Source organism: Callorhinus ursinus, unplaced genomic scaffold (assembly GCF_003265705.2).
Source record: "Callorhinus ursinus isolate GAN/ISIS: 27379988/994484 unplaced genomic scaffold, GSC_fseal_2.0 scaffold14, whole genome shotgun sequence".
NCBI classification, from domain to species: Eukaryota; Metazoa; Chordata; class Mammalia; order Carnivora; family Otariidae; genus Callorhinus; species Callorhinus ursinus.
In genome coordinates, this window is record NW_027397076.1 from 14393497 (window position 1) to 14419768 (window position 26272).

General features: G+C 44.1%; 1 protein-coding gene across 16 annotated transcripts in view; it reads left to right on the top strand.

Annotated features, from left to right (window-relative positions):
• Window positions 1-26272, top strand: part of TMCC3 (transmembrane and coiled-coil domain family 3) — a 351112-nt gene that overhangs the window by 253029 nt on the left and 71811 nt on the right. Inside the window, exon 1 of one of the 16 annotated variants that reach the window (XM_073900508.1) lies at window positions 3109-3258. The exons of 13 other annotated variants lie outside the window; for them this stretch is intronic. In XM_073900508.1, coding sequence (XP_073756609.1) covers window positions 3247-3258 — 12 coding nt within the window. In that variant the 5' untranslated portion in view covers window positions 3109-3246. Of the gene's footprint in view, window positions 1-3108; window positions 3259-20949; window positions 20969-25255; window positions 25275-26272 lie in introns of those variants that run through there. 2 more of the 16 variants (XM_073900517.1, XM_073900518.1) reach the window with 2 other exon arrangements.

The following is a 26272-nucleotide window of genomic DNA, read 5'->3' on the forward strand; positions in this document are numbered from 1 at the left end:
AGCACATACCCTCCCCAATGTCTATCACCCAGCCATCCCATCCCTCCCACCCCCAACCACTCCAGTAACACTCAGTTTGTTTCCTGAGATTAAGAATTCCTCATATCAGTGAGGTCATGTGATACATGTCTTTCTCTGATTGACTTATTTCACTCAGCATAACACCCTCCAGTTCCATCCACGTCGTTGCAAATGGCAAGATCTCATTCCTTTTGATGGCTGCATAATATTCCATTGTGTATATATACCACAGCTTCTTTATCCATTCATCTGTCGATGGGCATCTTGGCTCTTTCCACAGTTTGGCTATTGTGGACATTGCTGCTATAAACATTGGGGTACATGTACCCCTTCGGGTCCCTACATTTGTATCTTTGTGGTAAATACCCAGTAGTGCAATTGCTGGATCGAACGGTAGCTCTAATTTCAACTGTTTGAGAAACCTCCATACTGTTTTCCAGAGGGGTTGCACCAGCTTGCATTCCCACCAACAGTGTAGGAGGGTTCCCCTTTCTCCACATCCCCGCCAACATCTGTCGTTCCCTGACTTGTTAATTTTATAAGATGTTCATTTTAAGAGTTATAAATAGAATAAGCAAAATGAGTCCAGCAGAGAAAATATATTTTTCTTATATAAAAAGTATGGTATTGATTTAACATTTAGTTTAAGGCAAGATCCATTTGCTAGATTTATTTTTAATATTTGTTTAAGACCTTTATTTGAACTGAGCGAGAGGATAGAGGCTGTGCAATATTAACTTTGGTAGACACCCTTCCTCTTAAATATTACAGTACAGGTTTATATAAAGAGTAAAGTTCTGCAGACGAGGCTTTGTTGTAATGACAGTATTCTTGTTTCCAAAGTCCAGTGCCCTTCTCTCTTCCATCACACCCCCCCCAGCACGGGATTAAATCGATACCACTAAAACCACACAACAGTCTTGAAATCTTTGCATTTGTTACTTAATGTGAAGGGCAGGAAACCCCTGGTTCTCTGACCATTCTGGCCTGATTTTTTTTGAAAACCCTCAGAGGGAGAGGGAGAAGCAGGCTCCCCGCTGAGCCTACCCCAGGACCCTGGGATCATGACCTGAGCCGAAGGCAGATACTTAACTGACTAAGCTACCCAGGCGCCCTGGCCTGATTTTTTCATGTGACTTATGGCAATTCACCTATTTGAGAATCTGTTCATACAAGGGAGGTCAAAAGGGATTTAAAGATAAATGACAGCAGGAAAGCTTGTAATCTTTTGCAGGGTTAGTACTTGAATTATTATAACGTGAAGCAGTATACGATCACAAAAGGGCAGGAAAAGATATGAAATACCTCGTGTGTGGTATGACAGCAGTTCCTTTTCTGATTTCATAATTTCTAGGAGGAATTTCCTCAGATGAGGTCAGAGTCTCAAAAAGATTAATTTATTTGCCCAAGGTCGTATAGCTACTAAATGGCAGCGGGGATTTGATCAGATCTGCCTGACCTTTCAAGTCCGTGCACACCCCCTCAGTAAGCTGCCCCCAGGCACTGTGGCGGCGGGCTCCGGTTCTCAGCTCCTTCCTCTCTCTGAGCGCTCATCTGGGCACCTGCAGTTACCTGGGTGTCCCACCGGAACCTCGAATCCATCCACGTCTGGAGCTGAGCCCTCCTCTACCCCCAGTCTCCTCCTCCTGTCTCTCCCCAGTTTTCTGCCTTGTGAATGATCGTGCTGGCCACCAGAAGGCATGAAGGAGAAATGGGGTTCTCCTTGAGGCTCCCTTTTAACCCCACAGCCAGTTGGGGGCGTATCTTTTTGATGCGGCCTCCTTGGTGTACCTCAAGCGCCGTTCTCTCCTTCCCCGCCACTACCCTGTCCAGCCTCCGCTAACTCTGGCCTTCGATTCCTACAGCAGGTGCCAGCGTGTCCCACCGGATGGTTCCCCCAGAGGCACCTGCCTGAGACTGGGGTCTGGTCATCCCACTTCCCTTAGCAGCTGCCACGTGTGGCCCTACTGGGTGAAATCAAACACCCTAGCACGATTTCATGGGAACCCTCAAGGTCTGATCCCTGCCATCTGCCGACCCAGTTCTGCCTTTTTTTTTTTTTAAGATTTTATTTTATTTTATTTTATTTTATTTTATTTTATTTTATTTTATTTTATTTTATTTTATTTTATTTTATTATTTTATTTGAGAGAGCGAGAATGAGAGAGAGCACATGAGAGGGGGGAGGGCCAGAGGGAGAAGCAGACTCCCCGCCGAGCAGGGAGCCCGATACGGGGCTCGATCCCAGGACTCCAGGATCATGACCTGAGCCGAAGGCAGACGCTTAACCGACTGAACCGCCCTGGCGCCCCTCCAGTTCTGCCTTCTTGACCTTGAGTTGAATCCTCCAAGTCCTTACCTGCTGTCTGGCTGACCAGTTCTCAGAACTCCCTTTACCTGAAGCACCTTCTGAGTGACAAGTCGCTTCCTTCCTGCCCCGCATCACCGTGGTCCCTTTCCCCCATTCCTCCTCGCTGCCCCCCGGCTGCCGGACAGCACCAAGTACACTCAGGGCTTTCCTCAGAGGCTGCCATTGTTTCCCTGGCTGCTAGACTGAGGGCGGGGGCCAGGGGGACTGTGCCCCCTCCGACACTAGCACGCCTCGCTGAGCCTGACACGCAGAGGCACCAGTGAGCCTCTGCCTCGTGAATGAGGCCACAGAGGAGTCTCCTGACTCCTCTCACTTCTTCTGAGCCTTTGCCCTTCCCGAGGCGCGGGGGCCATTTCCTGCTCCCTCTGCCATCATTCGTGTTGGTGTTTCCTGTGCTCCGTTCACTGCTTTGCACAGACTCTGCCCAGCCAGAGTTTGTTGAATTGAACCCATTTCCTCATCAGCAAACCAGGAGTGCCAGACTAGGTGTCTTCTGGGGTCTTCTTGCCATCCCAGAGTTGTGGGATAGCAGAACCTCCTTCTAGCCCGCGCCCCCCCCCCCACCGCCCACATAGAGAATGTGCATCTTCTGGCAGCACAAAGAGCCCATTTACCCAGGGGTGGGTTGAACACAGTATCTGATTGCTGGCCGTCGTGTTGGTCACGGTGCAGGGCGTGGAGTTTCTCTGAGGCAAACACAGGAATACCCAGAGATATGTGGGCAGTATCTCCAGAGCCCGGGGTGAGTCATATGGTAGGTGCTGTCGAAATATCCAGCCTGCCCTGCAGTTTCCAGTGCCTCTCGGGCAGGAAGGTGTGCTGGTTGCCGATCCCGGGCTGCTCTCTGATTTGTCATGTGGTGTGCGGTAAGTCTCTCCACCCGCTCTCCTGTTTCAGCCAGCCTCTCCACATATGAACTGTAGAGCTTGGTGGTCATTCATAGCTTATGAGGTGCTTGAAAGAAATTCAGATGATTTTCGTGCTTGTCCCAAATCCTCTCTCATCGCCCCGTGGGTTTTTAGGTATTTAAATGGCCTAATCTCATGCACCACCAAAGCCTGTATTGCTAGGTCCTTTAAAAATGGGGATGCAGCGTGTGGAATTTGAGAGACGAGCAAATACCTGGGTTGGAGCGACCAGCTCCTGGCTGGAGGCCGAGCTGGTTCTCCGCCCACTCCCCTGGCAATAAGAAGCTGCCCCGCCTCTAACCAGACTTTGTACTCTCACACCAAGTCTTCTGACAGGTGGATATCCTCAAACCCTCCCTTTCCTGGAAGCTTGGGGCTCCGCAACACAGACTGTGCGACAGCGTCAGCCACTGTGTCTCCACCAGGAGAAAGACGGGCGTGGTGACCGCCCCCGAGCCGCGGGGCTGGGAGAGGAAGCGCGGGGAAGTGGACATCTGTACCAGCCAGGGCTCCTCCCGCCATCCCGGGACACCGCCCGGGCTGACCGAGCCAGGGCTCCCCATGGGGTGGCGCGTGTTCCATCTTGCCCCCGTTCTGCCCCTGGGAGCTGCCTGATCTCATGGGAAAGTGTGTTCAGTTTGTGACTGTGTGTGTGTGTGCCTGTGCCAATGAAGGTTTCTGAGCATTGCTACAAAACACATACAATCTTTCATTTCCTGGACATGAAAATACTTGAGCGGGTTTCTTCAAGTAATTTGTCTTCAAGTAATTTGTTTCCAGTGAGTTCCGTATCAAAGGTTGATCTAGGACATTGCAAAGGTAGGTTTACTGTTGGTAATGATCCCCAGACTTTAGGAACAAATAATCAGGGATGGAAGAGAGGTGTGGCAAATTGGAAGAGTTTTCTGCTTATCATTTGATTTTTTTTTTTGCATCTTGGAGATTAAATTTCTGTTCCTTAAAAAACAATCGGGGGGCCCGTTGTTTAACAACAGAGCATCTTAGTAGCCTCCCAGCGTTGTGAGTGCAGTCGGCGTGTACAGTTTGGGTTGGAATGAAAAGGGGGAAATTGCCACCCAAACCACCGGAGAACTGCTTATAAAACTACTGCTGTCTCCTGTGAGAGGCTGTTCAGAAGGAAGGGGTCTCTTCTTGCCAGCTGCTGGTTGACAAGCTTTTCTGGAGAAGCCTTCTCGATGTGGGCAGCCCCCCTCCCCCCCAGCGCCAGCTCTTCCTCCTTCTGGTTCCGGTCCTGCAGCTGGCCCAGGAGGAGTGGGTTGTCTTCGGTGCAAACAAGGGCGGTTTGCAGGCTGCCTGGGGGTTCATCTGTAACCTGGGGGAAACTAGGGGGCTCTGTCTCTATAGATTACATCCTTTACACTCCTGGGTGTGGCCCAGAAAGACCAAGTCAGGCCCCACTGTTGGGGGTGGCCCAGAGGCCTTCAAGTCCAGATCACAAGTTAAGTAGGTCCTCAAATTTAGACTTTAACATTATTACCCAAGAATTAAGTATAGAGCCAGAGATAGGCTGGTAGGATTAAAAGACAGATGTTATTCATCATTTACCTTAAACACACAAACACACAGAGTTTATTATACTGTGTAACTTATTCCATGGTTTTTATGTTTAAATGTTTGTAAATTGTGAGCTATTACACATAAAAGATATTTCATTTAAAAAATAACATGAAACACTCCTGCACCTAAAACCCAGGGTAAGCAATTGAACTTGACCCTATGACTTTTTCCCTGATTGCATGCCCCTCCATCACAAGCTTCCCCTCCTCCAAGAGGTCACGCTGTCCTAAGGTATGCGTTAACCATTCTCTTATGTGATTTCACCACCTATGTGTTCTTACCTAAATAAGAGTTTGTCTGTGTTTGATCGTTAGAAAGTGGAATTCATACTTCATGTGGTTTTCTTTGAATTGTTTGTTTTAAAAAGATTTATTTATTTTAATTCTTGTAGCTATGGTTCATCTCATTCCACTCACAAATGCACCCAGTGTATATATCTTCATTCTATTGCCTGTAGACCTTTGGGTTATTTCTGGGTTGTGGTGGTGGTTTTCTGTTGTGAACATTGCTGCTATGAATATGTTTAATACACTTTCTTAACATGGGCACTTGTTCCTAGAAATGAGATTTCTGGGTCTCTAGAGTGTGTGCCAAAGAATATTTAATGTGTTAAGAATTCACTAAATGTAAACATTTTAAATATATCTTGTAATCTGATTTCAGCATTTCTTTGTTTAAAATCCTAGAACCATCAAAAAATGTTTTTACATTGAAGTAGTCCTATCCTTTTTTGGCTCCTGAGAAACTTTAACCTTAAGGAGATAGCCTTAGTGTTTTTTGTAGTTGTTACAGAAACCATTTTTGAAGGGTAAAACCAGACTTTAAAACCTGAGAATCACAAATAAAAGAGTCTAGCCCTCAGGAGTCACATGATCTATATGCAAACAATCACCAGAGAGCCAGTCTTTCTGTGGCACTCTTTGGCTTAGCATCCTGAATACTTGGGCCAGTTACTCTGCTTTTATTTACTTATTTATTTATTTAGATTTTATTTGTGTGTGTGAGAGAGAGAGCACAAGCAGGGAGAGTGGCAGGCAGGGAGAGAAGCAGGCTCCCCACTGAGCAGGGAGCCCGATGCCGGGCTCAATCCCAGGACCCTGGGATCATGACCTGAGCCAAAGGCAGCCATTCAACCGACTGAGCCACCCATGTGCCCCAGTTTTGCTAATTTAAAAAAAAATATGTTATTTTTGCTATTATTAGTAAAGTCATAGGGCGTAAGAGGAGATAAGGAAGTTTCTTGAGTGTGCTAATGAAATTTTAAAAGTATTTGCTTATTAGTCTCACTTTGCAGGTACAAGCCCTGGGAACTTTGTTAAAGATCTGAAAATAACAAAGTGAGTAAAAACAAACTCTACCAAAAAAGAATATAAAACAAAATGTATCTCTGTCCCCAGATTCCCAACCCTGTTCTCCAGAGGTAACTACCATTCACAGTTCCTAAGATATCATTCTAGGAATTTCCATACAAGTAGAGTACACTTTATATTAAACCCCAACACTATACCTCTTCTAAAGCACAAATGAATGTGTAGAGACATAGCTCTCCATCTTGCTTTTCTCCCTTAACAGTTCAGCTTGGATAGCTTTCCATGGTAGCCCATTCACATTCACCTCCCATTTTAGTGGCTGCATTTTTTTCCATTGTACTAGAATTTTCTTAGGTGGCTCCACATTGATAGATATCTGTGTTGATTCCAGAACTGGAAATAGATGATGGTGGTGGTGATGCAAGGAGATTGTCCTGTTAGGAGCAGCAAAGAACAGGAAAAAGAGGCAAAGACCTGTCAATACTGGATATCACTTCTGTTCTTTAAATCTCCTCTGATTTTTTTTTTGCCTGTTGTTGTTCTTTGGAGAACTGTATGGAAACTCAGAAGGGCTAGGTTCTTTTTCCTTCTTGCCCTTCCTTCCTTTTGGTGGTCATGGTGATGGAAGAGGTTGTGGTATTTAAGTTTCTGAGGGAAAGGAATGTATTTATTATGAGTTCCTGCCTAAAGGACTGGGGGACTCGAGCAATGTTCTCTCCCACCTCTAGTGCAATCAGCACCGGCTTCTAATGGGAGTGTTATACTCAATTAGCAAGCATTTTTTTAAGATTTCATTTATTTGAGAGTGTGCAAGCAGGGGGAGGGGCATAGGGAAGGAGAGAATCTGAAGCAGACTCCCCTCTGAGTGCAGAGCCTGACGTGGGGCTCAGTGGAAAGACCTGGAGATCATGACCTGAGTCAAAACCAAGAGTCAGATGCTCATCCAACTGAGCCGCCCAGGTGCCCCCCAATTAGCAAACTTTTCTTATGATAATTCATCTGTTTGGATATTGAGGGGTCTCACTGTACAGAGCTTATCATTGCATTAATATTTCTCTAACAGTATTCTTTGCGAACATTTAGCTGCCTGTGCAAGCACCCTTTCTTTCTATTTCTCTCTGGCTGCCTGAGTCAGCTCCTGCAGTAGAGGCTGGAAATGTCAGATCCTTCTTCACAGACTCCTTGCAACTAATGCATGGACATATGACTCAGTCCTGACCAAAGGGACCTAAGGGGAAATCTGCTGGGGAGTTTCTGGAAAATGTTTTCCTCCCTAATAAAATGTGAAAGAAAAAGCAGTACACTTGTCTGTCACCAGAAATTGTCTACATGTGATTCTTAGAACCACAGTATCTCTTTCACCTCTGTGAGGAAATAAGCAGACGTCCTAGGGGATAGTGGAAGGAAAAAATGGAAAGAGCTTGGGTCTTTGATAACATATTTAAGCCACCAAAATTAGCCCTTTCATCTGATCTTTTTAGTTTGTGAGCTCAGAAGGGCCCTTATTATTGAACTTCTTTTGTTCAGTTACTGAAGTTACCATCCCTGATAGGGATTTCACCCATAGGAAATAATATCAAAGTAGAAAACAACTCTATTATAAGACAGCTGAGTGCCTACTGTGTTCAAAAGACATTGTGAGGCTCCAGGACTGCAAAAAAGGGGGGAAAAGAATGAGTAATAATATGAGGCAGTAAAGGATTTATTGCTACAGGAAGGAACTCAGAGCAGAGGGAGTTCTGAGTGAGCACGGATTTCTAGGCTGGAGGTGATGGGAAGCGACTTTGTGTGGAAATGTTAACATGAGCCAGACGGAGGGAACCCCATGGTTTTGGTAGGTAAAAAGTTGGGGATGGCAGTTGAGGAAGCCTGAGGGTTTGGAACAAACACAGGCTGTGGGCCCAGACCTGAGTTGGAACTCTGGCTCATCACTGGCTGGTTTGTGACCTTGTTAAAGTCCTTGACTTCCTTGCTACTCATCATGAGAGACTAAACATAACCTGTAGCATTGGAGACAAACTATGTCTGATACCTGTCCTGCTGAGAGGCAGGCACCAAGTAGATGGTAGAGGTGGAAGGAAGGGGTGCTGAGACCATGCGTGGGGGGAGCATGTGAGGGAAGAGGAGATGTTCCGGTAGAAACAATGTGGGCATGTCTTTTTTGATCGGGTCAAAGTTGGTCTAGGTAATAGAGTTCAAATACGAGGGACAGGTTTGGGTCAAGACATGGAGGGCCTTGATTTCCAGTGAAGTGGATTTAGACCACATCCTGTAGACAACCTGTGTGCTGCCATGGGGAGGGGCAGCCTGAGGCCATGAGATGCTGTAGGAAGTGGTTGCAGTGGTCCAGGGGTATGGCAGGTATCAAGTGTTGGAGAGAAGGGAAGGGTCAGGAGTTGGAGAGAATATCAAGAAAGAAAGAGAATTGAGTGCTGTGAGGCAGGGGGGGAGGGAGGAATTAGGAAGGAGTCCTAAAGACTGAATGCCTGTCAGTTGCTTAGTGTGAAATTCAAAGTAGACTTGAAACACTTTCAGATAATCATATCCCCAGGTTGGGATAAGAATACTTGGCAAGGTTTATTGAGATTTTTGATGAAAGATGTTATGTAAGTGGAAAATAAATGATGGTGCCCAAATCTGCTTGTTGTTTAATTTTGCCTAATTATGTTTGTCACTTTCCCACTGTTTATAAAGTTTTGTTCCTTTGAAAAATGTGTCTGTTAATAAGATAAACATACCCTTGCCTCTGATGAGATATGATTGAATACTGAGTCAGTCCTATAGTATGAAGTGTGTATTCACTGATTGTTGACTACATGTTTATCGAGGATGAAAAGCAGTTGAGCATTTTTTCTGTGACACAGGGATTGTGGTACTTACAGATACATATTTACGATGCTTTATTAATAGAACACCAGTCATAACAACATCTAAATGAACGACATCAGAAGCATCATCAAGTATAGAAATCAAAGACATTTCGGTTCATCAAATTCAGGGTAGTATCTTGAGCTGAATGAGGTTTCATAATAGTCTCAGTTAGTGAATCTTGAACAGATAGTTCTTTAACATTTTGAAATGCTGAATAAGGTAGGTGGACTCAGTTGAATTAATAAAGTAAACCACATTGGAATACTGTTACATCGTTAGCAGCCCTTGGAGTCTTAGTAAGGCCATCAGCTTCCCCAGTGTTAGGCAAAAAGAAAACTCCATCATTCATATATCTTAGGGAACCAAGCACGAGTGAAGCCTCTTAAAGGAAGTCTTCCGGCTGAGCAATAAAGTAAGTTTTCCAGCTGTAATTCTGCACATAGGCAGTTCTGTAGTGAGCTCATAACAGGTGTCCTGAGAGTTCTTGTGGTCTCATTGGGAAGTTAGGGCTCTTGGCCAGGTACTGACCCAGGATTTTGTTCATTACAGTTGCCAGTGAAGAGAAAAAAAAGCATTTGGTATTGAAACTTTTCCAAATAGCTTTCTTTCCTTCACATGCCTTTTTTCCCCCTTTACTAATGTAATTTGGATTTAAAAATTTTTCAGATGGAATTTGATTCATAATCTACAATGTGGTTAGGTATATTGTGGTGCTTTCCTACAGTCAGAAGAATCTGGGATATTTTCCAACTATGGCTTAGAGTGAGCAGAATATAATTTTGGCATACATTGAAGGATTTCACTTTTCAATCCATAAATAAAAGACAAAAGGAATCATAGCCTTCAGGGAAGTCATCTTTAGCTCCTGTCTTTTCTTTCATTTTATGTAAAAATTTTGTCCTTTGTAATCTGTGGAGCCCTCTGATAAAAAGCACCAGGGCTGTGATCACTGGAATGTATTTAGCCTCTCATATCTCCAGAAGAGAGAGGAGTAGAGATGGAATGAATTATCTCATGTATTTGTGAGGCAAAATGCCTGATTTCTCATCATGGGGTGGATATTATTATTTTAGGTGAGAACTCAGCTGTCCTTAGCCTCAAATGAGTTTTTTTTTTTAAATAGTAGGTTTGGTTATAGGATCTCTGCATCTCACACAGAGGCCCACTTAGTGTTGGTATGTGATGCAGTGTGAGCATACAGGCATATACTGACCAAATCCTACAGATTAATGGATCCTTCTTATGTCACTATGTACACAGCACTTGAACTGTATCTGAAATCCCTAAGTACAGTATAACCACATTTCTGCGTTGTTAAAAAGTTAAGAATCTAAACAGTGTATTTAAGGGAGGGTTTTATGGGTGATTTTTTTCCCCCTATGCTTTTTTGATATCTCAAAGTCTCTATTTCTCAATATATTTTTAAAGGATTTTATTTATTTGAGAGGGAAAGCATGTGTGGTGCTCACACAAGGGGAGGGGCAGAGGGAGAGGGACAAGCAGACTCCACGCTGAGCACAGAGCCCAGTGGAGGCCTCGGTCCCACGACCCTGAGATCAGGACCTGAGCCGAAACCAAGAGTCGGCCGCTGAACCCACTGAGCCACCCAGGGGCCCCTATTTCTCAGTACTTTTATGATTTAAAAAAAAAAAAATCCCCGCTTACTTTTAAAACCCTGGCTTCCCTTTGCCTACATGGGCAAGTGTCAAGTCTTGCATGGCCAGCTGTAGGCTGTTTTCTGTCTTGTGTCTCTGCCTTTCGGAAGTACTTGCCCTGTCTTCTTTTTAGCCCCAGCCTGCAACTGTACCCTGATTTAGAACAACCCATTCAGGGGTGCCTGGGTGGCTCTGTAGGTTGAGCGGCTACCTTCGGCCCAGGTCATGATTCTGGGGTCCTTGGATCGAGCCCTGCGTCGGACTCCCTGCTGAGTGGGGAGCCTGCTTCTCCCTCTACCTGCCACTCCTCCCCCTGCTTGTATTTTCTCTCTCTCTCTCTCTCTAATTAAAAAAAAAAAAAAAATTAGAACAACCTATTCAGCCCTTCTAAATTCCAGACACCTCAAGAAACCATTAGTTTCCCAAATATTCTACTTTTTGCCTCTGCGGGCACATTGTGCTCCTTGCTCATTCTTTTGGCTGATTTTTGAGTTGCCTCTTCTGTGTCCAAGTTTCATCCTCTTAGAAGCTGCCTCACCGAAGGCTTCTGGTTACTTATTTCTGCCTCTTGATTTCTTATAGTACTCATTACATTGTTCTGCAGTTATGTGGGTCTGTATGTCTCCTTGTCCAAGCAGGAGCTCCAGGGACAGAGTTTGTCATATTTACCTTTCTGACTCTCGTATTTTCAGCATATCTCCTGGCTCACAGAAGATACCCGGAAAAACATTTTTTTTGAGTGGAAAATACATATTGGGGGCTTGGGTTGGAACCTAAATGAATCCATTCCATTAACTATCAGTCAGTTCCATTAACCTAAATTAGTCAATTCCATTAACTGTCATAAAAACATTTGGCTTAAGTAAGTGAATAAGCTCTAATTGTACTTTGTGTGCTTTTAGTTAAATTTGAGAAACATTGGCTTTCTAAATAACTATTATGTAATGAACCAGGGCATTTGCAATCTGCATCAACAATGGTGTTTTGGATGTTGCTGCATTTTGCAGAATTTGGGATTAAATATCTTTGCATCTAAATCTGATATGTTTAATTATGCCCCAGATATTAGTGCTTTGCTAGTATGCCATACTGATTTCTGGGCTTTCTCTGTGTTTTGTGCATTTGCATTTTATTTTTTGCTTTTTTGAGGGATAACTTGCAGTAAAGTGCATACATCTGAAATATACAGTTGGATGATTTTTACCCGTGTGTGCCCTGCGTAGCTACTACCTGCATCAACATTGTTGGCACCCCAGCGCTCCCTGTGCCACCTTCTGGCAAATCCTTCTCCCTACCTACCACTACTTCCCAGCAAGGGTAACTGAGCACAGTTCCAGCCTCCAGATCAGGAGAATCCTATAGCCTGTACGTTTTTGTGTGTGGTTTCTTTCATTAAGCGTGACAAAGAGATACATCTGTGCTGTTAATACCTATTCATTCTTCTTTTTTAAAGATTTATTTATTTATTTTAAGAGAGCAGGGGTGGACAAAGGGAGAGGGAAAGAGAGAATCCCAAGCAGACTCCCTGCTGAGCAGGGCTCAATCCCACAATCCCAAGGTCATGACCTGAGCCGAAATCAAGAGTCAGACGCTCAATGACTGAGCCACCCAGGCGCCCCAGCTGTTCATTCTTGTTAGTGGCTGCATATGGTTGTTAACTGCTTTTTGCTTCATGTTCATTTTTGTGAGTAAGATTCATTATAAGGAAGAGTACATATTCAATGTATACTACTTGGTATGCGCTGGGGGCTGCCAGCTTCCCAGACCTAGTAATCGCAGAACGGGCCTTAGAGGTTGCAGAGTTCAGCCACCTTGTTTTCTCAAATGAGGGACCTAAGACTGGAGCGTTCACTAGACCCCCAGGTCCCCGACTCACCAGGTCCAGCTTTCTTCCTGTGGTCAGGACGAAACTATGACTGTGCTGTGTCATAGTTCAAAGCTGGTCATATGGATGATGCCAGTCAACAGGAAGGCAGTCTTGGGAATTTAGAAATCCATCATCAGCAAGACTTAAAAATGTTGGCCCTTAAATGGTAAGGATGTCAATTATCTAAAGATTTCTATAACACTTCCCTGTTTATTTCAATTAAATGAGGTGTTACTCTGTTCTTGGAATTTATTCTTTTATGAGAATCAATTCTTTTTTTTTTTTTTAATTTTTTTTATTGTTATGTTAATCACCATATATTACGAGAATCAATTCTTAAAGGAGAAGGAAGGGGAAAGTTTTAATCCATGCACATGCTTATTATGACTTTTGCAGTTTCAATGCATTGTCTTGATCTTTTGCTGTTCCCAGGTGTAGTTGTTTAAAGCCTTGATGAAAACCACAGAGCTTTTTCTTAGGATGAGGAGTCTTAGGGTATTGAGGAGCACTGGGTGTTACATGCAATTAATGAATCATTGCACACTACATCAAGAACTAATGATGTACTATATGTTGGCTAATTGAATTTAAATTAAAAAAAAAAAAGTCTTAGTGTAAATTCCAAGTCCACAGTTTCACTTTGCAAGTAAAAAACTGTTCCTTGATCAGATACCTTTACTGCTAAGGAAGTAATGATTCACAGAAAATTTCATAGAAAGAATGTTGTAGGAGAGATGAGTTGGCTCAGCAATGGAAAGTTTATTGACCTCCACTGGCCAGGAAGTAACCATAGAACATTCTTCAGTATATTAGAGCCTCCTTAAATATAATTATCAAACACAGAAACATGGGGCTTGTCTTTTTCCAAATTATAAAGCACTGTTTTTCAAACAGGATTGAATCCATTTATTGGTCATGGAATGAATTTAATGCATAACAACTATCATATTTTTATATGGAAAAGTAGAAGGAAGAGTACAGCAAATGCCCATCTACCTTATCCAGATTTAACAATTAAATTTTTCATATTTACTTTATGTAAATATGTGTGTATGTAATCTGTTTCCAAAAAGTCAGGGTACTTTGTTTCTGACATGTATACAAAAACAAATTTTTCTACATAATAAAATTAACATAGCCTAACAAAATTAATTATAATTTCCTAATGTGCAACAGTCCAAAAAATGAGCTAACTCAATTTTATTTATTTATTTATTTATTTTTACATTTTTATTTATTTGACACAGAGGGAGATAGAGAGAGAGAGAGAGCATAAGCGGGGGAGCGGCAGGCAGGCAGAGGGAGAGGGAGAAGCAGGCTCTCTGCTGAGCAAGGAGCCTGATGTGGGACTCGATCCCAGGACCCTGGGATCATGACCTGAGCCGAGGGCAGCCGCTTAGCCGACTGAGCCACCCAATTTTAAAAAATATGCTTGTATTTGGGTTGCATGTAGTAAAGATAAGTGTTGTTTCATAAAACTTGTTTCAGTTACATATGTGAGTATCCATGCACACATATGGGTATGTATTGATAAATACATATCTCTTACCGGGGAATTTAGGGCTTTATAGCGGTAATATAGCAGTGTAGAGAAGTTGGAAACGTAAATATGTGTTCGCTACTCAGTGATATGACTAGTTCTGTTCTGAGTGTCGTATGGCATCTAAAAGAGTGAGTACTTTCAGTAACCTAAAAATCCAGCAAGGAAGGTAAAACAAGTAGGGTCCCCCTTGACAGACTTAATAAGAGCCAGAATGGAGAGGAAAGGAGAGGAAGTTACATGGGCAGGAGTTCACGGAAGAAATCTTGAGGGGGACGGTAGGATTTGAATCAGACAGAGTTCTCGGGAAGGGTGCGCCCAGAAGGGAATGTCGTAAGCACTGAGGTGGAAAGGACGGGCAGAAATGTGTTCAGTGCACTGCGGTGCTGAGGTCCGTCAGGGCAGTGGTAGAAGGACGGAGGAAGACCTCGGGTAGCTGGAATAGGAAACGTTATTCAGGGACGCAGTACCAGCAGGAGGAAGAACCCAGTTTCTTTATTAAAGGAAGAGCTGTTGTACAGCTTGTCCAGTGCTCCCATGTCGAGCGAAGTGGAGAAGGAGAGGGTAACGCCTCTCCCTGGCCACACTGAAGAAGTAAAACATGGCACTGAAACCTCTTTAAACTCTTGCCCTTTGCCTGGATGAGGTAGGAAGTGGGGCTGTGGATTCAGGTAGGCAGATCTGGAGATAGCAGGGAAGGGTCGATCTAGGGAGAAATTATTGGACAAACAAGTAAGAGGATTTGGTGACAGCTTGAGTCAGGGATGGAGAGAGAACCTGGGTAAAATCAGAACATGATGCCCTTGAGAGAGAAGCTCATGGAATTCACTCTAGCCCAGTTCAAAAAACCCCACGTATCTGTAAAAACAAGCTTCTGGGACATAACGCTCTCAAGAATTAGTTTGGGAGGCTTTTTACAGAGGAAGTAGCAAGTTACAGTCATAAGGTAAGTTTTTCTAATACAGTTTTTCCTTGTTTTGCTTAAAGGCTTGGGGAAGTGTTAGACATCTCTCTTTAGGGCCTTAGTTTAGAGTCCTAGTTTCACTAAGTAGCAATGTATAGAAGACTATGATCTCTATTTAAAAACTTGAGGACCAAATACTGAGATTTTAAATTTTAGTCACTTGAGGTCTTGTACCTTTTCAAAAGTTAGATTTAATCACTCAGATACTAGGTGTTCTGCTTTTGGGTAAATGGGCATCTTTTGAAAAAATTCTCTTTACTGTTCAGTTCAGGTTCATTGAAACTTGATTCTGAAGGGGCCTCCTGTGTGCTTGGAGACCCTGCTTGTCTTTTCTCCTCCTACCTCTCCCCTGCAAGATGCACATGCACAAACAAGCAGTTCATGAAGTGGGGTGGTGAGGGAATTATCATCTTCCACTGGAAGAGCTTATTCATGGTGACAGCAGCATTGTGGCTCCTGGCTTTGGACTTTTCTGAAGTTCCCGCTTGGGGGTACATTGTGTTGGATAAACGATAGCCTGCACTTAGAGCACCTAACTCTGCACGAGGCCCTGTTCCAAGCACTTCACAAATATTCATTCATTTACTCTTCACGATTGTCCTGTGAAGTAGGTACTGCTGTCCCCACTTTACAGACGAGGAAACTGAGGCATAGAATAAACAACTTGCCTACGATGATACATTTACTATGGCCGAGCTGGGATTTGAACCTACGCAGTCTGGCTCTGAATCTGCTTTTAACCACTGACGTGTATGCTGTTGCTGGGATATAATTAGCCTCTGTTTAGGACACACAGCTTTGGAATTGGGGCTTCCCTGTGAATCTCAGCTGGCTGGTTACTTGCAAGTGTTTTGAGTAGGCCCTGGAAGGCTGTGCCCTCTGTTTGGAAATACTGTCAATCCAGATACAGGCCTGGGAGCTAAGAAAGTCACGGATACTGTTTATCTTAAAAATCACACTCCAAAATTCAGTTATTTCTTTGTAGCTTCCTTTTTTCCAGAGTATAAAACAATGTGCTCCTAGAGGACTATCTATCCAAAATACAAATCTTCAGTGCTTTTAAACTGCTGTGACTCTGGGAGGAGGAATACCTTCATCTTGGTAGCAGAGCCTCTAACGATTATATACCTGCCAGGGCTTTAACCAGAAGACAGACTTGATTTGCAGGCATTGAGAATCATCATTAGTGGTTCAAACAGAAGCAGCCTACGTGTTTTATTCAAGATATCTTGGGGTTTAAGCTAGTTTCTTCTCTGACTTCTTAAAATCAAAGTGGGAACATCTCCAGTAATTGCCTTGCGGCCCCAAGAACTGCCTAAAGCTGTTTGTTAGTATTTGCTTTTCTGGTTTCTCTCCCATACCTATTTTTCACTGTGCAATATTTAAAGGATACACAGCGATTTAAGTAAACTAAATGTGAGGGGTTGTCAGGGTGTGGGAAACATGTTTGTGTCTAGTAAAGGGTCTGGCATATCTCAGCAGGCTCTCGGTGGAAGGTGGGATGTCAGCGCAGACCCTGGAGCCTGCTGGAATCACTGCTCTGCCACTTACTGACTTTCTGACTTCAGACAAGCCACTTGCTTTTTCCATCTGTAAAGTAGGAGTAATTATTTTAATCTCATATTCTTGAAAGGAAAACTAAATAATGTATGTGAAGCATGTAGAAAATTATATGACGCTTAAAGTCTTTAACTGGTAGCTTCTCTTTTTGAAATTAATTTGTACTATTTTGCCAAGATCCTGTCCTTTCTTGGACCATTCTTGAGGCCTGCTTTTGTCCTTTAAAAGAAATCATTGCCTTCTTATACTTTGGAGTATAAAAGGACTCCTTTATTTTTGTGTTCACCTTCTATTATGATTTCCTAAGGGACAGAGAACTACACTCGTTACTGTTGCTGGGGCAGTAGATCTCTTACTGTTTCAAGTTTTTCGTTTAATGCAGTAAAAGACTGCATGCCTCCTTATGCCATCCCAAATAATGGATTGGTGTGTTAGAGGGAGCAAGCACGTGGATTCTCATTAACAGTTATGATGGTGACTGCAGGGAAAATGTCAGGGAGGAAGGGAATAGTACACCTGCGTATTCTGTACATTGTGGATCTTAATATTTGTCATTTTTTTAAAGATTTTATTTATTTATTTGACAGAGAGAGACAGTGAGAGAGGGAACACAAGCAGAGGGAGTGGGAGAGGGAGAAGCAGGCTTCCTGATGAGCAGGGAGCCCGATGTGGGACTCGATCCCAGGGCCCTGGGAATATGACCTGAGCCGAAGGCAGCCGCTTAACGACTGAACCACCCGGGTGCCCCAATATGTCATTTGTTAATTGGTCACCTGTTGTATTCTATTTGGAACAACAGAAAGCCATGCAACACGTCAGTTTTTGAATATTTGATCTTTTGCATGAATCAAGAGCTATTAACTGCCTGCAATCCAGTCTGTCTGGAAGATAATCCTGGATAAACTCGGCTGCAGGCTCTCCTTCATCTCATCGCTAGCAGCTGAGAGATTGTGAACCTGCGGGACAGCGGCCTGCTCCAGTTGGCTGTTTGTCTACCACTGACTGAGCAACGGAGACTAAGGTCCTATTGAGGAAGGAATGTGGGGCAGGACACAGGTGGCTTATTAGACATTGCGTCCCTTCAAGGCTGCAATATAGTGGGGGGCCAAATGTTCTACATATTAGATACTTAGCAGAATAAGCACTGTTAAAGGGGTAAAAGCAAATTTTGTAGAGAGCAAAAAGGAAGCGATCAATTCTAGCTGAGCATGGGAGTGGGGGTAGCTTTGTGGAAGAGGCAGTGTTTGAACTGGTCCTTGAAAGGTAAATCGGGGTGGAGGCGGGCGAGGCCGTGCTAGGGGTGAAGAACTAACAGGCAGTTAACACACTGAAATAGGAAAGTACATGAAGCATTCAGGGGCTTATTGGAGTAATGGAATAAGATAAAGGCTAAAAGCTTAGACTTTGGTACAAGTTCTCGTTCCTTAGTAGCTAGAATCACAACTTACTTGATGCCTCCCCATTCCAAATCTGTAACGCACAGCTATTGACACCTGCTTCGTGGAGCTGTGGGCATTAAATGAATGTATATAAAGCTCCAACCTTACTCTGGTGCCTTGTGCATACATGTGCTCAAAATATCATTATGGACGAGTCTCCTGGAATATGGCTAAGATAGGGCTCTGATCAAGAGAGTTCTAAATTCTTTGCTAAGGATTTCACTCTTTAGGGAATTTTTTTTATTACTTTTTTTTTTTTTTTTTTAGGCTTCATACCCAACGTGGAGCTTGAACTCATGACCCTGAGATCAAGAGTCACGTGCTCTACTGACTGAGCCAGGCAGGCATCCCTTGTCTGGGGAATTTTAAATGTTTTCAGAAGGAACACAGGACATGATCTGGTTTATCTTTTAAAAAAAATGTTTTATTTGGCCCAAGGCAATGAGAGTTTTTATATTGCTTGGCCTCATTTGAAGCCTAACACAACTTCCATACAAAAAATAAATACTAGAATGTTGATTGAATGTGCTTTTCATGGACACAAACATTTTTCTCCTTGAATATGATGCTGTTTATGATTTTGGTAGAACGAAAGGGAGATTTTTATTTCTAATTGCTATTTGGTGATAATACACCTGGCTTACATTAGAAAAAATAAAATTGCATAAAGGAAATAAGTTCCATATTGCAAAAGGGAAAGAAACTATTAAGGATCAGGTTTTTTTTCTACTTCAAAGTTAAGTATGTTATTTCTAAGCCCTATCTGATGGCTAGTTGTGTTCTGATCTATTTATAACAAAATTCTATACTACAGATTATCTAGTACGTATGCAATTTTTTTTTATGGTACCCAAAACAAATTAAACCCTGACCTGCAGAGAATAACTTAATGATGAGGCTTAGGTTTGCTTTGGGAATGTACTTTGGGGCCTGAGTATCAATTTCTGTTTCCTGGCTCAGTCTTATTAAACAACTTTTTGAAGGACACAAGCCAAGCTGTGACCTCTAGTGTGGCTTTCTCTGGGTGCCCTGGCAATGGGGGACAGAAGTAGCTGTTCCAATTTATGAGCTGGGTATGTTTGACCACATTCCCCCTATTACATATGGGAGTGAGAGTATAGCGCTCAGCTCCAGGCAGGATGACATACCTAGCAACTAGGGTATGGTCCACCTACTTCTTTCTCCTAAGAGGTTATGATAAGGCACATGGGAAATAGAGTAGCAATAATGTCCAAAAATAAAAAAAATTTAAAAAAAAGAGGGGAAGGCTAATCAGCAGGTCTAACAGTTACTCATTTGGTTCTAACTTCCTGGCACCCAAGGCACAAAGGGAAACTTGATGACTGTTATCTGATAGACACCCCTAGCGTGTTGACTGTTATATTCACTTTATGTATTTATCTAAGAAGCTGTACTTTAGTGGACAAGTTACTTTCCCTTGCAGGGACAATTACATTTTCTGGGTAAGGTACCTCTGATGAAAGGAATGTGGATTGAAATGAAAGTCACTTGGGTACATAGTTAAGCTGCTGTTTTTTAAAACGGGCATTAGGCCAAGTGACATCTGCAAGGATTCTCCCAGTGCTGAAAGTCTAACTTCTGTGGCAGGTCAGTCCCCCTCATGTGAAGTTAGTCATTGTCATGTGTGTCTGAGAGGGCGCTAAGAAGTCCTCCGAGACCTCGTTTGGATAGGAGATGCTGAAGACTGAAGGGCCGTGCTGGCTTCAGGGTTATCGTTGAGAAGCTGAGGTTAAGCACACGTTCTTCCCAAGAACCCCCCCCCTGCCTTTTGGGGATGAGGGAAGCAGTGAGTAAATGCCCTTCTTCCTGCTTACCAGCTAAGGGCTTGCAGACCCATCATTTTCTTCTCCTTCAGAGCTGCCTCTCCTGCCTCGGTTCCTGGGGTGGTTCTCCTGGAGTACCATGTGGTTATTTCCACCTCTCCCCGAGCCCTCAAGGCAAGCGTTCAGACCTCTTCCCGCGCAGGTTTTACTGACACACACTGCCGGAAACTGGTGGGGAGTAGCTCCCTGGCGGGGAGGATTCCAGCCCGCATCCCGGAAGTGTCAGGTCAGGGCCCAGGGGTTCTCACACCCCTCAGTTTCTTCTAAGTATAGGAACTAAAAGCCACAGTGATGTTTATTCTGCATTTAGTCCTAAAATTGGGGTTTCCTGCTTCCCCTTCTTTAGAACGCACCATCCCACATCTCCCCACCAGAAGGAACTGTGAGCCCTTCCTTCTAGAAAGCTGTGTTCTTACTGCCTGACCTGTAGGGGTGTGGGGCAGGTGGTAGGGCTCACTTCCCTTTCCCAAACTTGCCTCTCTTTGAGGTACAGGTGATGCCCAGAAACTCCTTTCTCCTGGAAATAGCCCCCTCTTGGTGTTGCTTCACGTGCCTGTATGGTCTGCCCCAGCAGACCATGGCTCTCATTTACCTGCAGTTGGTATTCGGCATACGTTGCTTGATTTTCGTTACCCTAGCCTTCCCCATCCAGCCTTTTCCCCCCTTTCATTGAATTCTTCTGTAGATTATACAGAGGCATTCAGGAAATCTTTACCAGGTCGGACTCATTTTGTAAGGGATGAGTTTGTATCAATCAAAAGTGTGAGTTATAAGCTATTTTGAAGACATCGACATTTTCTAGTGCGTGTAACTCAAAGTAGGTTATCACTGCTGCCTGGTAGAGGCTTAATGAGAAGCTAATTATTTCTAATTACAGTACTGGGTGTTTGTAAGTGCTTGAAGATGCTTGAAGAATTTGTTTTTGAGAGCCTTAAACACTTTGTCTAATCGCCTTTCGTCTGTTAATTTGCAGTGTCTGGATAAAGGATTGGGCCAGCAAAGCCCCTGTTCCTAATGATCCTTAATCCCAGAGTAATGAGGTGAATGTCACCTGCAGGCAAGAACTAGAACTTGTGATGCTGTCGAGTTTCTTTTGTCAGTGATGCTAAGAGAGGAAGAGGCAGGAGAAAAGAAAACCTGCATGGTAAAACTAGCGCCTCAGTTCCTGTCCTGGACGCCGTGGACTTTAAAGAAGTTCAGTCCTTTTCTGGGAAGGTTTTACTGACACACACTTGAAAGAAGTTCATGGTGTACTCTTGTCAGAGTTGAACTACAGAAGAAAGAACTGTTCTTTGTCTAAACTAATTAGAAGAAACATTTTATGGAGACACTTTACCGATAAAATATCCTTTTGGGTACTATATGGAGAGCTTTCCAGTTTTTCATTTCTAGCAGGTAGTGGGAGGGAAAGGGGCATTCTTCTAAACTATAGGCATTGAATATTCTCTATAGGTATCCACATGAATGTATTCATTGTGTCATGATAAGGATGCTCAGCAGGCCTTCAGACTTAGGTTTCCAGTGCAGATTAGCTCATTTAGCAAGAAAACGAGGTGTTGGGTGCTAGCGTCCAGAGATTTGCTTGGCTTCCCTGGGTTTCATGTTTCTTGGGTGGCGCAATATTTTGCAAGCGCATGTCCAGTTACCACAGAGTAGCAGGAGGGAAGATGGCTTAGTCGTGTCGTGTATTACTAGCAGCAAAGTGATACAAAGCTCACATTTTTTTGGTAGAACATAAGAAGTATCCCCTAAAGGGCCATGCTGGGCAGCACCTTGTTCTCGCTGCCATATCACCCAGCCTGTGGAAGGGTGGTCTTCTCTTCTCTGCAGGCAGAGCCATGGCTTATCTCCTGAGTGCCTTTCCCCATGTGCATCCAGAACTGAACCCCTCATTTGTTAGGCCCTTAGATGCGGCTTGCCTCTTCTCCATGGGTCTCTTATCTCACGTCTCTGGTTTTTGCCTTGTTTCTCTCATTCTCTTTCTTGTCTTAGTGACTGTAAATGCTTGCCCATGATTTCGAGAAAAGCAGTAAGCTTTTTTTTTTTTTAATCCTCAGAATTACTCTGCCTAACCCACTGTGCCTATTTTGCAGTACAGACGAAGGAGAATGGCTGGACAGGCTGTACCCAACCTGAGATTGGTGTGGTTGCAGCCAGCAGCCCAGGGCTGCAGGTGGGCAGTGGCATGGGGGATGATTTCAAGGCTAGCCTGTGGGAGGGAGAGTGTGCTGACAGAGCGCTCTAAACCAAACGCAGTGTTCCCACAAGTCCGGGTACCCGTGGAAGGGATGCTGTGGAATGGGTTCTCACATAGTTGGCAGCTGAGCTTAGGTTTTACATCTTGCATGTTTCATATATTGGAGTTAAGCCCCAGCTAAGCTATTTATTATCTATGGAGGATATCAAGAAACATATATTCTTTTTTTTTAAGATTTATTTATTTGACAGAGACAGAGAGAGCACAAGTAGGCAGAGGGGTAGGCAGAGGGAGAGGGAGAAGCAGGCTTCCTGCCGAGCAGAGAGCCCGATGCGGGACTCAATCCCAGGACCCTGGGATTGTGACCTGAGCTGAAGGCAGCCGCTTAACCGACTGAGCCACCCAGGCGTCCCACAGATATATTCCTTATAAGCCTTGCTTTTCTCATCAGATAGGGTTAGCATGAAGGATATGTGAATACTAAAAAAACTATGTAGCACAATATGTGACTCATCCCACAAGTACTCAGTCATTGTTAGGCAGGTAGACTCTGGAGACAGACCGCCTGGGTTTCAGTCCTCACTCTACCACTTTTACTAGTTGTGTGCCACTAGGCAACTTCTCTGGGCCTGGTTTTCTCATTTGTAAAATAGTAATAACAGTAGAACCTATCTCAGAATTTTTAACAAATGAGATGCCACGCATGTCCCTAACATGACATTTTTCTCCTGGGCATGTGGTAGGATTTTACTTCCCCTGTTGTGTATGTCCCTTGAGATCAGCTAAGTCCAGTGCAGTGAACAGGGGAAACCACAGGTGTCTCTTCTGGTGGGAGTCTTTAGGCCCCAGTGAATGATTCGCCGAGTCCCCTGCCCGGCCACGGCCACCGGCAACATGGCATGCTCCCTCATAGCCCCGGGCCTTCGGCTGATTGCCAGCCATCTTGTTAGTATGAGCTAGAAAGGAACTTTTTCTTTTTTTCCTTTCTTTTCTTTTTTTTTTTTTAAGCCACTGAGATTTTGGCATTATTGCCACAGCGAAGCCTAGCACATTATGACTGGCAAGCCACAGGAACAGCCCTGCCTCTGGACCTGAAGTTAGATTTTGGCCCAAATGAGTGAGAGGACAGAATGTCAGCTGTGTTGGCTTGGACACCTGGCCACGAGGACTTGTGAGCGCCTTTGGATACTTGCAGCTCCTTTGGGGGCCTTGCAAGCACCCTCCTGTGTGCTGGGAAGTACCTGTTGCTTGGGAAATGACAGCCGGTTTGAAGGACCTGACTCTTTCGTTGTACGCCTGATGAGCTCGAGCAGCCTTCCTTAATGCCAGAGGTTCGTCGTCTCTGGCCTCGGCTGTTCTCTCTCCCTAGTTCTGACCTGTCCGTGTGTCCGCGTGTTCTGGCCCCTCTGTGAGTCCCAGAGCCTCAGCCCGTGCCCTCCAGGCATCCACCACGCCCCTCCCCCCCCCCCCCCCCCCCGCCCCATTCTTTGCTTTGCCTTTCCCAATTCTCTTGGGTGGGGTTTTGCGTGGTGTGCCTCGGCCCGGGCTATCCTTCCCTTTCGTTCATCTTCCTCGGGAGCTTTTAGGGGTTAAACGTGCAACGTCATGGAGAGAGCCCTCTTTGGAAGCCTGCAGTGTTCGAGCAGCCCTGTACTGTCAGCGACTGAGCTGGGCCTGGCTTCCCGGTGAGCAAGGTGAGCTCACTTAACGCTGTGTTGGAAGCTTGCATTGTTGCAGAGATGACTCAGTGTCCGTTTTTGACATTAGTCCAGGGCTTAGGCTTTTCTGTAGCCTTTGTTCCAGAACATTGAGGTGACAGGGGAAATGTTTCTGCTGCCGGAAGGAAAATGTTATTAGGAATGGCTTTTCACTAGGATGCTGGTGGTCTGCCTTTCTCATACACTGAGAATAACCGGGTAATTCCAAGTGTACTGAAAGGGGCTAGCAGTCATTTTTTAAAAATAGCATCTCTTCTGCCAAAATGGTAATTTGTGTTTATTATCTTTTTTGAGTTGGAAAATACGGAAACATAATAAGAAGAATGACTCCCCTTAACCCCACTGTGCAAAGATAACCATTGTGTGGAGCTTGTTTTCCTTTCCATTTTTACACACAGGTACATTTTTAAACGAGATTAGAATGACAACAATAGCAAACCTTTTTTTGAAATCATCCTCTGTGCCAGGAGCTCTTTAAGTACTTCGTGTGCCTTGTCTCCTTTATTCCTCACAACTCTTTGAAGAAGGACTCTCTCTGTTTGACAGAAGACGAAACTGAGACACAGAAAGGCGAGGTCATTTCTCCAAAGTCACACAGCTCATAAGAGTGGCGTCAAGACCGAAACCCAACCCTTGTCTCCAGAGCCCAGGGTCTTGACTATTTCATGATAACGTGTCACCGTAAAGATAGCTTGGATTAAATTTCATGGAATTTTCCAGTGTTAGCTCTGAGTGCTCTGGCTTGAACTCCTTATAGATGAGGAAATTGAAGCCTACAGAAGTGACCTGATTTAGCTAAGAACACATAACCAATTGCTGTCAGTGCCCAAACTGGAACGTGCGTCTTCTGTTGCACACAGTTCATGTGCACGTTGACGCCGGTCAGCCAGGAAGATTTGTCCTCCGTGGGTCCTGCCCTGAAATGGCTGTACTGCGTGCAGGTACCCACAGGGCTGGCTCCAGATTAAATGGAGGACGGAGGACGCCCACAGCCTTCTCCCCAGCTCATAGAGGAAATTTCCCTCCCGAGTTTAGGGAACATATGGGCAACTAGTAGTGATGTGTACAGCTGGCTCTTAATTACCCTGCAGAGCTAGGGCTATAAAAGGCTATAAAAAGGTGTGGCCCAACAATAGTTTCAACCTTCTACCCTCATCAAACATTTTTAACTGAGATTTGCTGACGAGCAGTAAGATTGATTGATTTGAGCTTTGAATGCTGTCACTTTCCCCCAACCTGGACTCTCGAGGACATGCCAAGCATTGTTATAAGTTTAAAGTGAGTCAAAAGTCAGGCAACTCTCTGTGCGCAAACATTCCTGAGTGTTCGAGGCTGTCCTGACCCATCGGGTCGCCAGTGCTGGATGGCGCCTGTGGTGGGGTCGAGGATTAAAGGAGGAACAGGTGGTGATTTATTGCTGCCTTTGGGAAGGTAAGGTGTAAAAGCCTCTGCATCTTCCAACATGGTGGACTTCTCAGTACCAAGCAGGTTTGGGTGGTTTTTCTTAAAATAACTTAATCTGATCTTTGAGCTCCAGTAAAAACAAGGTCTTAGAACTCTCACGGACAAAGTGGAGCAAAAAAGACAAGAAGAATGAGTGATAACTCGTCAAAACTAAGGCATGCTGTTAGAAGTGAGGCTCGTGGTTACCCCCGGAGATGGGGGTGAGGTACTTATGATTGAAGGGGGTACGGGGAGCTTCAGTTTTGTTTTATTGGGCTTTTTTGTTTGTTTTTTAGAGAGGGAGGGAAGGAGAGGGGTTGAGAGAGAGAATCTTAAGCAGGCTCCATGCCCAGCACAGAGCCCAACTCGGGGCTTGATCTCACAACCCTGAGATCACGACCTGAGCTGAAATCAAGAGCCAGAGGCTTGACTGACTGAGCCACCCAGGCGCCCCTTTGTTTTTGTTTGTTTTGTTTTACTGGGTCCTGGTTATACAGTATATCCAGTTTGTGAAAGTTCATTGAGCTTTATTCTTCTTAAATGTGTTCTTTTCTGTGTGTAAATTATACTTCAGTTAAAGTTTAAAAGTCTTTATTTGTATTTGTGTTACCTTGTTGCACACTGATCCTCAGAAAAATCTCCATTTAGTTGAACCAGTCTGAAATGATATAGAACTTATGACCCAGCTATTGGGAAAACAGCTCTGCCTGAAATTTTCAGGTCCATACGTTCTGTCCAAGGTCATTTTCTTGATTCTATTAAAATATATCTTAAGTAATTTCAGTGTGACTCTCCTAGACTAAAGAATGATGTCATTTGAGTTCAGCAAACATTATTGACAGCCTCGTGTGAATAGGGACAGAGCTAACACTACAGACTGGGTATAGTATGACACATCTCTCACCTGAAGGAGCCTGTACTCTGTGGGGGGTCGAATCCACGGACAAGGGATAAAAGGATGCTTCAGGTGGTGCCACAAAAGCAAC